The sequence below is a fragment of the Neovison vison genome, chromosome 3, assembly GCF_020171115.1.
Source record: "Neovison vison isolate M4711 chromosome 3, ASM_NN_V1, whole genome shotgun sequence".
NCBI lineage: Eukaryota > Metazoa > Chordata > Mammalia > Carnivora > Mustelidae > Neogale > Neogale vison.
This window is the reverse complement of record NC_058093.1, coordinates 151,278,118-151,291,817: the sequence shown is the minus strand read 5'-3', so window position 1 is coordinate 151,291,817 and position 13,700 is coordinate 151,278,118. Positions and strand designations below refer to the sequence as shown.

General features: G+C 43.1%; 1 protein-coding gene across 2 annotated transcripts in view; it reads left to right on the top strand.

The window, feature by feature from the left end:
• Nucleotides 1-2,134: 2,134 nt before the first annotated feature.
• SLC14A1 (solute carrier family 14 member 1 (Kidd blood group)) overlaps nucleotides 2,135-13,700 on the top strand; it is a 29,487-nt gene continuing 17,921 nt past the window's right edge. Inside the window, exons 1-2 of one of the 2 annotated variants that reach the window (XM_044243063.1) lie at nucleotides 2,135-2,420; nucleotides 3,076-3,139. Coding sequence is in view for 1 of the 2 variants with exons in the window: in XM_044243062.1 (XP_044098997.1) it covers nucleotides 5,133-5,279; nucleotides 7,370-7,486 (264 nt within the window). In the remaining variant the exon portion in view is untranslated. Of the gene's footprint in view, nucleotides 2,421-3,075; nucleotides 3,140-5,132; nucleotides 5,280-7,369; nucleotides 7,487-13,700 lie in introns of those variants that run through there. The other variant, XM_044243062.1, reaches the window with a different exon arrangement.

Below are 13,700 nucleotides of genomic sequence, written 5' to 3'. Positions count from 1 at the left end.
TGACACCTGCTGAGTGTGGGCACTCTGTTCGCCTGGATGCATGTTGTGTGTAAAGCTAAGCTGCCTGTAGACAAGCGGAGAGCAAGCAGCCGTCCAAATGAAATAGTGCTGGAAGAATTTCTGAGTCAAATAACACATACTTAGAAACACCTACGAATGCAGTCGTAGGAAAAAAAATACTGAAATTCTGACATGACACATCACTTTGTTCTCTTCTTCACCATGACCTTCAGCTAGCTCATATCTCTAGCCTTTCAGGAAAGAGATCTGTTGTGAATAAAGACAACCGTTAGATCCTAACCTTATTGTCTAGTATCTCCCAGCCCACGTGGGATGGTGCGGCATAAAATACGTTTTTAATAAAAGCCGCTACCAAGCTGTGGGAGAGCCGGGGTGGACGGTTTCCTGTCTAGGGAGGAACAGGGACCTAAGTTGCTGTCAGTTCCCCGGAGTGCGGCCTGGACAGCAGTCTGCTGGGAAAGTGGAGGAACAAAAGCCCAGTGTGAGCATGTGGCCAGAGTGGGTAGAGAGGGGGAGAGAGAACTTTCCCGGGGCCAAGATTCTATGGAGAAACGCAGAGGAGGGAAAATTCTGCACACGTTCCGTTGTGATGGAGCCAGATGGAGGGTTGAAGAAGTTCAGAGAGCCAGCCGGGGACAGGGGCCCTGGGCGCTGGGGGGCACTCTAACAACGTGTGGATGGCCGAGTTGATTAAATTAATCAGTGAATTGATGAAAGGCAAACAAGGATCAGACGCTGGAAATATTGAACAGTGCTGAAGGACATCAAAGTACAAACTTTGGTGTTAGACTTTGGACAAGTTATTTAAACTCTGTGAGCCTCAGTTTCCTTATCTGCAAAATGGGGATAATGGCATTTACCCTCATAGGACTTTTGCAATGGTTGAATGACCACCGGGAATAACTTGGTTTGCACAGTGCTCAGCACATACAGTAAGCCCTCAACCGCTCTTGCCATTCTTATCATGATCATCCCTATTGCTATGACGGATGGTGGCCCATTTGCATAAGGAACTCCTGGAAGCTGGTGTGCTTCCTTTCATTCCCATACCAGGCCCTATGTCCTCCTGGGATTCATTTTCTTTCAGGGTGAACTAGGAGCTTACTTTAGGCTTATTTTACCAGGACAAAATGTTGGAGGGAGATTTCCCTGAAGTTCAGAACTGTAATTATGAACCCCAACCTCTGGTCTCCCTCCTAGGTCCCTGACATGCACAGCCTGAGCGGCAGGAAGCAGGAGCAGGGGCTCCCCAGGCTTGGGAACTCTGTGGTTTGGCGGATGTCCAGTAGGGGGAGCCAGCGAGTCGTGGTTGCCTTGGGGACCTCTGACCAGGGCCATCAGCAATTCCAGGACAGGGGAGGTCCAGGTGAAAGACCAGAACATCAGCACAGCTCTCTGGGTTGTTTGGTTTTTGCTTTAGTTTTAGATTTAGTTTTTGTTTTAGTTTTAATTGTGCGCTCCAGGAAGTGCACCTGAGTTAGAGTCCCACCATCACAGAGCAAGCCACAAATACTGAATTTTAAGAAGAATGAGAGAAGAAATGGACTTTTCACTTGAATTTTAGATTCCTCTGCTATGGAATGTTTGCCTCCTGTCCAGTAAAAGGCAGCAGGCTTTGTCCTGGGATCCTCGCCTGGAAAGAAGGACATTTCAGGGAAGCATTTATATGTTTGTTTCCTCCTCACTAGGAAAAAGGGCAGGTCGGTTTCCAGAAAATGAACTGCATACCCCTTGCCCTCCCCACCCTCACACCACACCCCTCAGGGCTTTGCTGGATTCTTACACTGGTGCAGAAGCTGTGTGGAGTCTAAGAGAAGGAGAAAATTCCACCCTGGAAGCAGTCCCTTTGCTCTCTGAGTCTACAGTGTAGCAACTTCACCGTCAGTTTTTAGTTTTAAGTGGTACCATGTTGGTCTTTTTTAGTTAGAAATATTCACCAAAGTATTTCAGGGTGAGGGTGGGAGCTAGAACAGGAGGGGAAGAAAAAGACGAACTTGCAGGATTGTCCCTGGGTACAGACCTTGGAACGCCGCAGGAAAATGGCAAAGCTGCTGGCACCAAATCAAGAACAGAGTGGGGTGGGGGGGAGAGGGAGAAGGAGAGGAGAGAAACATCAGCAGAGAGAGACAGAGAGAGAGAGACTGATCGAGGAAGAGAAAGAGACAGACAGACAGATACCAGGTGTAGGACAGGGGACTGGTCCTTGGTAATGCTTTGGCCGGGGCTCCTGAAGTGGGAGGAGAAAGCAGAGGGCACGGATATGCCGAGCGGGGTTCTGAGTATGAAACTGCCAGGTGCCTCCTCCCAGCACTATCTGCTCCCGAGCACCCTCCCTCTGACTAGAGCCTAACCGCCCTTTATCAGCCAGAGCCTTCTGCCCCCGGGAAGCCAGCCGGCGCGTGAGTACCCTCCTCATTTCTCTTCATTTCCAACTGTCCCATTACCAGCTTGTCTGCTTACTCCTAACTGTTGCTCCTGCACCCTTTTCTTTTTTTAATGGAGAAATATGCCACAGATGGTTGCAATTGAGTGGAAGCAGCACAGTCAGAATCCTGGAAGGCTGGAGAGCAATTTACCAAAGCCACGGGCTTCTTGCTAAAGCCTGCAAGCCATGTCCTTTGCTCATGATTTCTAAAACAGGGTGCAAGCCCCACCTGAGCTCCGTGTGCAAGAGGGGTTCGAGCAAGGGGTCCACTTTACGTGCCAAATGACTCTGGGTTCACCCAGGCTGGACAGGAGTTTCAAACCGTGTTCGTGAAATAGGTGAGTGAAGTTAGAGACGTATCAACATGACTCCAAAAAAAAAATGGGGTACAGGGAATGGCCCTTTCCGAATGTGGCTCTGCGCCCCTCCCTGAGTGTGCCGCTGAAGGGCGCGTGCTTGCTACCCACCGGGACAACCTGGGGTCCAGCCCCGGCAGCTTCTTTGCAGCTGCATTTTCTGGTGTGGAATTCAGACCCCAGGGCTTCTGGGAGTGGTGCCTTCTGAGGACAGAAGCGTTTTCAGCAGGAGACAGGAGTACCTGACAGCATTGTCTTTGTTTCTGCTTACAGCTTTAAAGAAAACTGAGCACCTCCCACCACTTCGAACCCAAAACTACCTACAATAAAGACTATTGTAAGTACCAAATAAATGTCAATACTGAAATTCTCTTTATGAGAGAGCAGGAACATTTAAATGTTTTCTTCTATGTTTATATCCAAAACTTTGTTTTATTTTCTAAAGTGATGCTTGAGCCACAGAAAATTGTAGACTTTCAGGTCTCTCCAATTGCACAGATTTCTAATGTATGCTGTTTCATTGCATGTAAGCAAATAGGAAATGTTGGTTGAATTGAAATCCTGATATTGACTCGCATTAGAATAAGTACTGCTTTGTTTCACTAATGACTTGGGTTATGAAAGGTGATTTGTGACTCCTGCTGGAAAGCTCAGCAGGTGCTGCTTCCAGAACATTCCTGGGATGTTCACTTCAGCACCTATGGGCTTGTTGTGGATATGTCAGTGGCACAAAAGAATGAGGCTCACTTTGAGGTACATGTCTGTTTGTCAGAAGAGTTCCTGCTTCCAGCAAGGGCATAGGGTGAAAGTAGGGGTGGCAGGGTCCTTGGCTATTGTTCGCCTCCACCCCAGAGTTATTTCAAGGCAGCCATGAAGACAAGCCTGTGAGCATTATATCACAAAGCCCTGGAGCGCACTGCAGACCCCGTCACTCGGGAGCTGCTCCTTCACTGTTTACTTGAATAGAATCTTGGGAGGCAGTAATGTGCCTGGCGCCAAGAAGACAAGGATTCCCTGTTGCATAAAGCTGACTCTGCCCAGGAGACTTGGATAGTCTCCACTCTGAACCTCAGTTTCCTCTTCTATAAAGTGAAGGCTTGAGCTATGTACTCTTTACAAGCTCACCTGGATTCCAAATATTTCTCTCTGGGCTCTAAGAAAATACGATGCTAAGGTCAAGGATATTGTCTTCCTAGATGTGTGTCATTTTGGTGATGGGGGGAAATGGGAGTTTGCAGAGACCAAAGGGGGTAAACACCTACATGGAGGGAACGTGACAGTCCTTGTTCGTCGCTTTCTTTTTTCCTTTTTTTAAAAAAACTGCATATAAAATGAGAGTCTTACCACTGGTTTTCCTTAATGCTCTTCTTTATCAAACAAACAAACAAAAATACGTAATGCAACCCACAGACATTTCTGTTGTACTTAACTAGCCAGCTAGTTTAACCATGAATAAACACATACACGCACCATTTTTTTCCCCTAAGACATGTCAATAATATTTTCCACAGTTGTGGATTTTTCAAGGCAAGCCAGTAAAAGAAAGTAAAAATTAAATAAAGGAGGGACAAAAAAGAAAAAAAACAAAAACAAAAAAACACCACGCACACACAACTTTTCCGGAACTTGTGAAGGAAGAATGATATCTTCGAATGCAAGGGAGGATTTTTGTTTTTTGCTGTTTTTTTTTCTTTTTTAATAAAACTTACAAAAAGTTGCCACACTTGTTGACTTCAACTAAGAATTGTTTATCATTAACAAGGTGATATCCAGTATTTAACAATTCTTGTTCTGATACAAGAAAAAATGTCACTTAGCAGCCTTTCAGACTGGGCTCCTGCTGTGCATGAAGACAGTGGCTTGTATCTTACTACAGAAAATAGAGCCCACCCCACGCCTTTATAAAGAACAAGGCTGCGGGAAATTGTTGCATTGGTGTTGGCCCCTTAACAGTCTGCCTGCAGCAGGTCAGAGCCTGAAGCCCACCCCTCCCCGCGGCCAGGCTTCAGCTCTGCTAGCCTCCCTCTGGTAGAGAAACACGGCAGAGCGAAATCTATGCATTGGTTTCTGTGCGCAAGGTTTACTATCTTTCTTCTTTTTTCTTAATTTAAGTAAAGTAAAATGCACATCCCATGTCTGTAGTGAACTCACTGTCCCTCCTTGTTGCTGGAGAAGGCTGCCTTGTCCGTTGGCCATCTCCATCTGGGGTCACGGCTGGGCTCCCAGGACCCCTTGGGGGCACTCCTGCCTCCCTCCATCCTGCATTTCCCAGGCTCATCCTGCTAATTCACGTCTTTTTGCCCTTTGTCAAGTATGGAGAGAAAGGAAGGATGAATGGACAGTCTTTGATTGGCGCCGCTGGGGACGCCCCTCGTGGTCCTCTTTGGAAGGACCCTTGTGGAGATGAGGCTGGTGAGGCCGGGCTCCGAGGCTTCGCTTGGCTCGGCGTGGTCCGGGCACACGGGCCCCCGGATCAGGTAGGCTCTGTCCGTGCGGCCTTTGTCTCGGGGATGGCGGGCGCCTGCGCTCCAAGCTCTGGTGTGGCTTTTCCGAACGGAGCCTGGGAAGTGGGGTCCTCGTGCTCTGCTGAGGGGCGCGGCTGGGGAGCACGCTGGGGAGTCTTGGTCCCGAAAGTCACGCAGCACTCAACTGGGGTTAGACGGGAGACCATTGACCTACTGCGTTTTGGTAACAGTGGAAAGGCTAGGAAAAGGTCGTCTGGAGTTTTCCTCTTACCCTGCTGCTACTTATTTAGAGCTTCTTCCCCTTATTTTCTTCTTTTTAGTTAAATTTAATGGCCTAGATTTGAGAAATCAGAGCATCCGTAGAAGTCCCCCGGCTGCATTGTCCTCCTGATCAGAATCCTTTTATTTTTTTTTTTAAGATTTTATTTATTTATTTGACACAGAGAGAGAGATAGCGAGAGAGGGAACAGAAGCAAGGGCAGTGGGTAGAGGGAGAAGCAGGCTTCCTGCTGAGTAGTGAGCCCCATGCAGGGTTTGATCCCAGAACTGTGGGATCATGATCTGAGCCAAAGGCAGACGCTTAATGGCTGAGCCATCCAGGCATCCCTTGATCAGAATTTCCAAAGTTCTCCAAAGAACTGCAAAAGTCACGCGTGTTAAAATTCTAGGGTGAACTACAACCTTGAAGTTACTGGTTTCTTGTAACCACTTCTCGTGCCTGAGTTCTGGAGCAAGTCTTCAGGATCTGAAGGGCTCCGGAAGCTTCAGTAATTCAGAATAAATGGTTGGTGGGTGGGGTCTGCCACAGCACCAACAGTCTGCTTAACCTGGGAGAGGAGCCCTCTCTCTGGGCCATGATACCCCAACAAACCATCCCAACGTGTGGGTGCTAGAGAGACAAATCACAATAAGCCTTCTATATGCTGGACTGTGGAATCAGACAAAAATAACTCAGTCTTTCACTTTGGGAGGCTCCCCGAGGAGCTCAGGCCATGCAGGTTCAGAATCACGTCTGACCAGTTACAGTATCAGGTTTGGCATCTGTATCTCCAAAATCTCTGAGCTGATGGTGTATTTAAAACCCTCTAAAATCAATAAATATATGCCGGAAATTTTGAGAACATGAGTTCATTCACCCTGAAATAACCTATATACCTTATTGTTTCTGTGGTTGATGGAAAAATGGGAGTGTTTTAGTTCGATGCTGCCTCTGTAGGAAGGGATCCACTTAGTTGTAGAAAAACCCAAAGCAATTGTGTCTGAGCTTCTATCCTGGGAAGAAACCTGATGCCTCTCAGGAATGGGTCCTGCTTTGCCAATGAGTCAGTCACTGGAGCTGAGGAAGGAGCTTCCTGAGCAATGTTGTCAGTTATGAGATTTAAGAGGAAGATATATGAAAATAAATGATAGCCATCACTTGGATTATGAAATAAAAGGTAGTTTTTCATAATTATTAAAATTCAGATCGTTTGCCATGTTTCACTATAGGGCCAGCTGAGTTCTCCATAGACTTTTTGGCTCCTGACCTCCAGCAGTTTTCAATTGAAGAATTTCTTAATGCCAGACCACCTGGGTGGCTCAGCTAGTTAAGCGTCTGCCTTCGGTTCAGGTTATGATCCTAGAGTCCTGGGATTGAGCCCTGCGTTGGGATCCCAGCTCAGCCAAGAATCTGCTTGTCCCTCTGCCCCTCCCCCAGCTCAAGTTCACACTTGCGCTCCCTGTCTCCCCATCCCCGCCAAATAATAAACTAGAAATGAAATCTTAAAAAAAAATAAATAAAAATTTCTTTATGCCAAGGTTCATGGACAATCTCACAAGTGCTAGAGTCTAACACCACTTTGCCAAGACGAAAGGAGCGTGGTCTAGAATTCATTGCATAAATAGCTTCTGCTTTGTGTAATGATTAGTGGTTGGCCATTGTTTAAAAGCAGGACCCTTAGTCGGGTAGTGAAATAATGCAATTGAAGTGTGTGGCTACTCAATAAAAAAAAAATCAGTTACTCACACTGATTTTTTACTGGGATTAATAGAAACCCAAACTAGAGTCAGGATTGCAAAAACTAAAGATTTTGAAAAAGCATAACTTTATTATCTTTTAATAGGTGCTTGTTGGCTATGATAAATGCAACAAGGATGGGGCCAAAACTAGCCATGAGAACCCCTTATTCACAGCCTGGCCACAGGGAGAAGATGAGCTGGTTTATCTGGATAGATTTGGGGTATTACCTTGGTCGTGTCTCCAATGCATGCCTGTGGCTTCAACTCTCTATTGGTGCCTTCTGGAGTCTGATAGTTCTGATGTTTCCCTACTCCACACTTACCTGGCTGTGCTCTCAGACTTTCTTGCACGCTCAAGGTGGTTTGCCAACATCTTTCTCCCTTTTCCTCCCTCTGGGATTACGTCATTGATATTCTTCTTTGGTGTCTACCATCGGCACTGTGAAAACATCTTTGTTGTCTAGAGGGTCCCATTCTGGTGATGTTGGTGCTTTCCTATCACACAGTTATCATGAGAAGTAAAGAGTCTTGTAGTGAATGCAAGTCACGGTTATATCAGTATTTTCCTGAGGCAAGCTTGCTGTAATCATGCCTTGTATATTCTTATCTTGTCCAATTCTTGGATTACAATTTTTTTGTTTTTCAATAGCTTGGTTCACTTTTACCTTTTCCAGTTTCTATACCTTGTTGAATATTATACTTGACTGTTTTTAAACATTTAAATAATAAATTCCAAAAATAAAGAACATCTGGGGCAGTTGCCCGATGTGGGGACATAGTCAAGCAATCTTTGACTTGGAAAGTGTCTATGAGGGGCTTTACTTAGGCTGTGTCAACACACAGAGACTGTTTTGTAAGTAATTCTGCCTTGTCAAACCCTTACAAACAAAACCTTTTTTGTAAGATAGAAACTTAATTTTAAAAGGCTTCTAGAGACTTCTGGGGAAGATGGCGGAGTAGTAGGAGGACCCTAAGCTCAACTCCTCCCATGGATGTGACTAGATAACACTCGCGTACATGTAAATAACCCAGAAAAGGATCCAGGGGGCAGTAGAACAAACTCCACAACTAAATGTAGAGAAGAGGCCACACTGACGAGGGTAGAAAGGGCGAAGACGTGGTCAGGAACCAGCAGACCCACAGGTTGGTCCCCATCAGGAGGGAGCCTTTCACATGGAGACAGAAGGAAAACAGACCCCCACACCAGGGAACCCACACTGGGAGGCTGAATCCCCATACTACTTGGCTTTGAAAAACCAGAGGGGCTGAATTTCATGAGTTCTCACAACCAGGAGGGCTTAAAACCTGAAATTTTAAAAATCAGTGGGCTTGGCCCTAGGAGAGCAGAGCGGGAGAGAGGACACTGACAGCCCCAGGCTCACTTAAAGAGATAGCACAACAAACAGCCCCATGGAGACCTAGCATAAAAGCAGCAGTTTGAAAAATGCCTGGGGCATACAGGAGGGAGAGTTATTTACTCATCTCAGAGCATGTCCTGGAGGGACAAAGATCACTGGGGGCCTCCTCCAGGAAGAAAGGAGTGGCAGGCACCATTTCTCTCCCATGCCCCCTCCCAGCATAAACACACAGCCACCTTCAGAAACCAGCCCAATGCTGACACTCTCTATGGAACTTGCTAATTCTGCGTTGCCACTGCTCCACACCCTCCAGACCAACCTGCCTCTGTCCCAGCACTGCAGGACCCCTTTTGGTCAGAGCCCATTCAGGGCAGGGCCACAGGCTTGGCAGGGTTCAAGCAGCCCCAGTTGGGAGGAGCACCACTCCAAAGTGACTCCTGCCCCGGGGGAGACAACCACACACAGCAGTCAGACTGCAGCCCCAGCAGTGGGCTTGGGGAAGAGATCTTGGGCCTGACTGCAGGCCCTGCCCACCAACAAAAGCTTCTCAGAAGACAACACAGGGAGAGCAGGCTGCCGTTCTGTGCTACTGCCTCTCTGGGAAATGCCTGGCTTGACTCAACTCAAACCCAAGGCATCAAAGACTGGCCCACTGTTAATACAAAGAGCAAACCCTGCCCACCACAGGCAAAGAAAGTCACTGCAGACAACTGGACTGAAGGAAAAGGCAGCTCAGTCCCCACAGCTGAGTGTGCACAACACACATAGAGGACAGCCCTGGAGCACCAGGTTCTGGGGAACACTGCAGGGCTCTGCAAAAACTCTTCTTCATAAGGCCATTACTTTCCAGTGCAGGAGACAGAGCTGACGTTCCTGACACAGAGAAACAGATTTAGAGACAGAATGAGGAGACAGAGGAATATGTCCCGAATGAAAGAACAGGACAGATCACAGCAAGAGATATAAATGAAATGGAGATAAATAATGTGCCTGACAGAGAATTTAAAAGAAATGATCATAAAGATACTCGCTGAGGAAAGAATGGAGGACATTGATGAGACCCTTAATGATGAGACAAAAAAAAAAAAAAGAACTAATCAGAATTATGAGAACATAATAAATGAAATTTAAAATACACTAGATGGGGTAAATAGCAAACTAGAGGAAGTAGAAGAATGAATCAGTGACCTAGAGGACAGAGTAAAGGAAAGCAATCAAGCTAAGCAGGTTGAAGGGGAAAACAACATGCAAAATTAGAACAGACTTAGAGAACTCAGTAATACCAGCAAGCATAATAACATTCACATTATGGGATCCAGAAGAAGAAGAGAAAGAAAGGGGGGCAGAAATGTCTTTTGAAGAAATAAAGCTGAAAATTTCCCATATCTAGAGAAGCAAACAGAAATCCAGATCCAGGAGGACAGAGAGCCCCAACAAAATCAAACCAAGGAAGTGTCCACCATGGCATATAGTAATTAAAATGGCCAAAAGCAGTGATGAAGAGAGAATTTTAAAAGGAGCAGGGGAAAAGAAACCACTTATGTACAAGGGAAGCTTCATAAGGCTATCAGCTGATTTTTTCCAACAGAAACTTTGTGGGCCAGAAGAGAGTGGTATGATGTATTCAAAGTGCTGAAAGGGCCCTGAAGCAAATAATACATTATATGTTAATTTTTTTAAAAGTTCTGAAAGGGAAAAAAAATCTGCAAGCAAGAATACTCTATCCAGCAAGGCTATCATGCAGAAAAGAAGAGATAAAGACCTTCTGAGACAAACAAAAGATAAGAAGTTCATGACCACTGAACCAGCCCTAAAAGAAATATTAAAGGAGACTCTTCAAGTGAAAAGGAAGGACCATAAGCAAGAGGAAGGAATGTAGGAAGCACAAAAGCAGTAAAAATAAGAATGTCTGTAAAAATCAGCCAAAGGACTCACAAAATGAAAGGATATAACATATAACACCATATACTTAAAATATGGGGGCAAGTAGAGTAAAGAAGGGTTCAAATTTAAGTGACCATGAAATCAATACATACAGACTGCTATATACAGATGTTATATACAAACTGAATGGTCACCACAAATCCCAGTAATAGACATGCAAAAATTAAAGAGAAAGAATTCCAAATATATCACTAAAGAAAACCAACTAATCATAAGAGAAGAAAATAACGGAGGAGAACTACAACAACAACCATAAAACAAGGAACAAAATGGCAATAAATACTTACCTATCAATAATTACTTTGAATGTAAATGGACTAAATGCTCCAATCAAAAGACATAGGGTGGCAGAATGGAGAAGAAGAAGAAGAAGAAGAAGAAGGAGAAGGAGAAGGAGGGGAAGGGGAAGGGGAAGGGGAAAGAGAAGGAGAAGGAGAAGAAGAAGAAGGAGGAGGAGGAGGAGAAGGAGAAAAAGAAGAGAAGGAGGAAGAGGAGGAAGATGAGAAGGGGGGAGGTATGAGAGAGGGGAGGGGGAGGAGAAGACACATCCGTACGCAGCCTATAAGGGACTCACCTCAGAACTAAACACATTTATAGATTGAAAGTGAAGGGATGGAGAAGCATTTATCATGCAAACGGATGTGAAAAGAAAGCTGGAGTAGCAATACTTAATATCAGACAAAATAAACTTTAAAACAAAGATGATAACAAGAGACAAAAAAAAGAACACTATATAGTAATAAAGGGAAGAATCTAGCAAGAAGGTATAACAATTGTAAATATTTATGCATCCAAATTGGAGCACCCAAATACTTTAAACAGTTAGTAACAAACATAAAGGAAATAATTGATTGTAATACGGTAAGAGTAGGGCACGTTAACACCCCACTTAGCATCAATGGAGAGATCATCCAAAGAGAAAACCAACAAGGAAACAGTGGCTTTGAATGTCACATTGGATCGGATGGATTTTAATAGAATGAGTCAGAACATTCCATCCTAAAACAACAGAATACACATTCTTTTAAAGTGCACATGGAACATTCTCCAGTATAGATTACATATTATGCCACAAAACAAGTCTCAACAAATTCAAAAAGACTGAAATCATACCATGCATTTTTTTTCTGACCACAACACTATGAAACTAGAAATCAGTTACAAGAAAAAATCTGGGAAGAGCACAAATACATGGAGGTTAAATAACATGCTATTAAGCAATGAAGAAATCAAAGAGTAAATTCAAAAATACACGGAGACAAATGAAAATGAAAACACAAGGGTCCAAAATCTTTGGGATGCAAAAGCATTTCTAAGAAGGAAGTTCTTGGCAACACAGGTCAACTCAAGAAGCAAGAAAAATCTCAAATAAGGAACCTAATGTTACACCTAAAGGTGGTAGAAAAAGAACAAACAAAATCCTAATCAATAGAAGGAAGGAAATAATAAAGATCAGAGTAAAAATAAATGATATAGAGATTTTAAAAGCAATAGAACAGATTGATGAAACCAGGAGCTGGTTCTTTGAAAAGATAAAAAAAAATTGATAAACCTTTAGCCAGAGTCATCAAGAAAAAAGAGAGGATTCAAATAAACAAAATCAAAAACAACCGACACCACAGAGATTTAAAAAATTGTAAGAGAATATTGTGAAAAACTAGAGGCCAACAAAATGGACAAACTAGAAGAAACAGATAAATTCCTAGAAACATATAACCTCCAAAAACTGTATCAGGAAGAAATAGAAAATACGAACAAGCTGATCATTAGAAATTGAATCAATGATGAAAAACTCCCAACAAACAAAAGTTCAGGACCGGATGGCTTCACAGGTGAATTCTGACAAACATTTAAAGAAGAGTTAATACTTATTCTTCTCAAACTCTTCCAAAAAATAGAAGAGGAAGGAAAACTTGCAAATTCATTCTAGGAGGCCCATATTACCCTGATACCAAAACCAGAGATACCAAAAAAAGAGAACTATAGGCCAATATCTCTGATGAATATAGATGCAAAAGTCCTCAACAAAATATTAGCAAAACAAATCCAACAACATGTTAAAAAAATCATTTACCACAATCAAGTGGGATTTATTCCTGCAATGCAAGTGTGGTTCAATAGTCAAAAATAAATCAACATGATACCTCACATCAATAAGAGAAAGGTTAAAAATATATATGATCATTTCAATAGACGCAGAAAAAAATTTGACAAAGGGCAACATCCATTCATGATAAAAACTCAACAAAGTAGGTTTAGAGAGAACATACCTCAATATAATAAAGGCCACATATGAAAAACCCACAGCTAACATCTTCTTGATGGTGAAAAATTGAGAGCTTTCCCCCTAAGATCAGAAATAAGACATGGATGTCCACCCTCATCACTTTCCACAACATAGTAGTGGAAGTCCTAGCCACAACAATCAGTCAACAAAAATAAATAAAAACCATCCAAATTCGTAAGGAAGAAGTAAAACTTTCACTATATGCAGATGATATGATGCTATATATAGAAAACCTGGAAGATCCCACCAAAAAACTGCTAAAACTGATAAGTGAATTTAGTGAGATCCCAGGATACAAAATCAATATACAGAAATCTGTTGCATTTCTATACACCAATAATGAAGCAAGAGAAGTAGAAATTAAGAAAGTAATCCCATTTACAATTGCACCAAAATAATAAAATACCTAGAAATAAGCTTAACCAAGAAGGTGGAAAGCCTACACTGAAAACTATAAAATATTGATGAAAGAAATGAAAGATGATACAAACAAATGGAAAGATATTCCATGCTCATGGATTGGAAGAACAAATATTGTTAAAATGTCCATACTGCCCAAAGTAATCTACAGATTTAATGCAATCAATAACAAAATACCAAGAGCATTTTTTACAGAAATAGAACAAATAATATTAAAATTTGTGTGGAACCACCGAAGACCCAGAATAGCCAGAAAAATCTTGAAAAAGAAAAACAAAACTGAAGGTGTCACAATTTCAGATTTCAAATTATACTACAAAGCTGTAGTAATCAAAATAGTATGGTACTGGCACAAAAACAGACACATTAATCAATGGAACAGGATAGAAAGCCTAGAAACAAACCCACAATTATATGGTCAGTTAA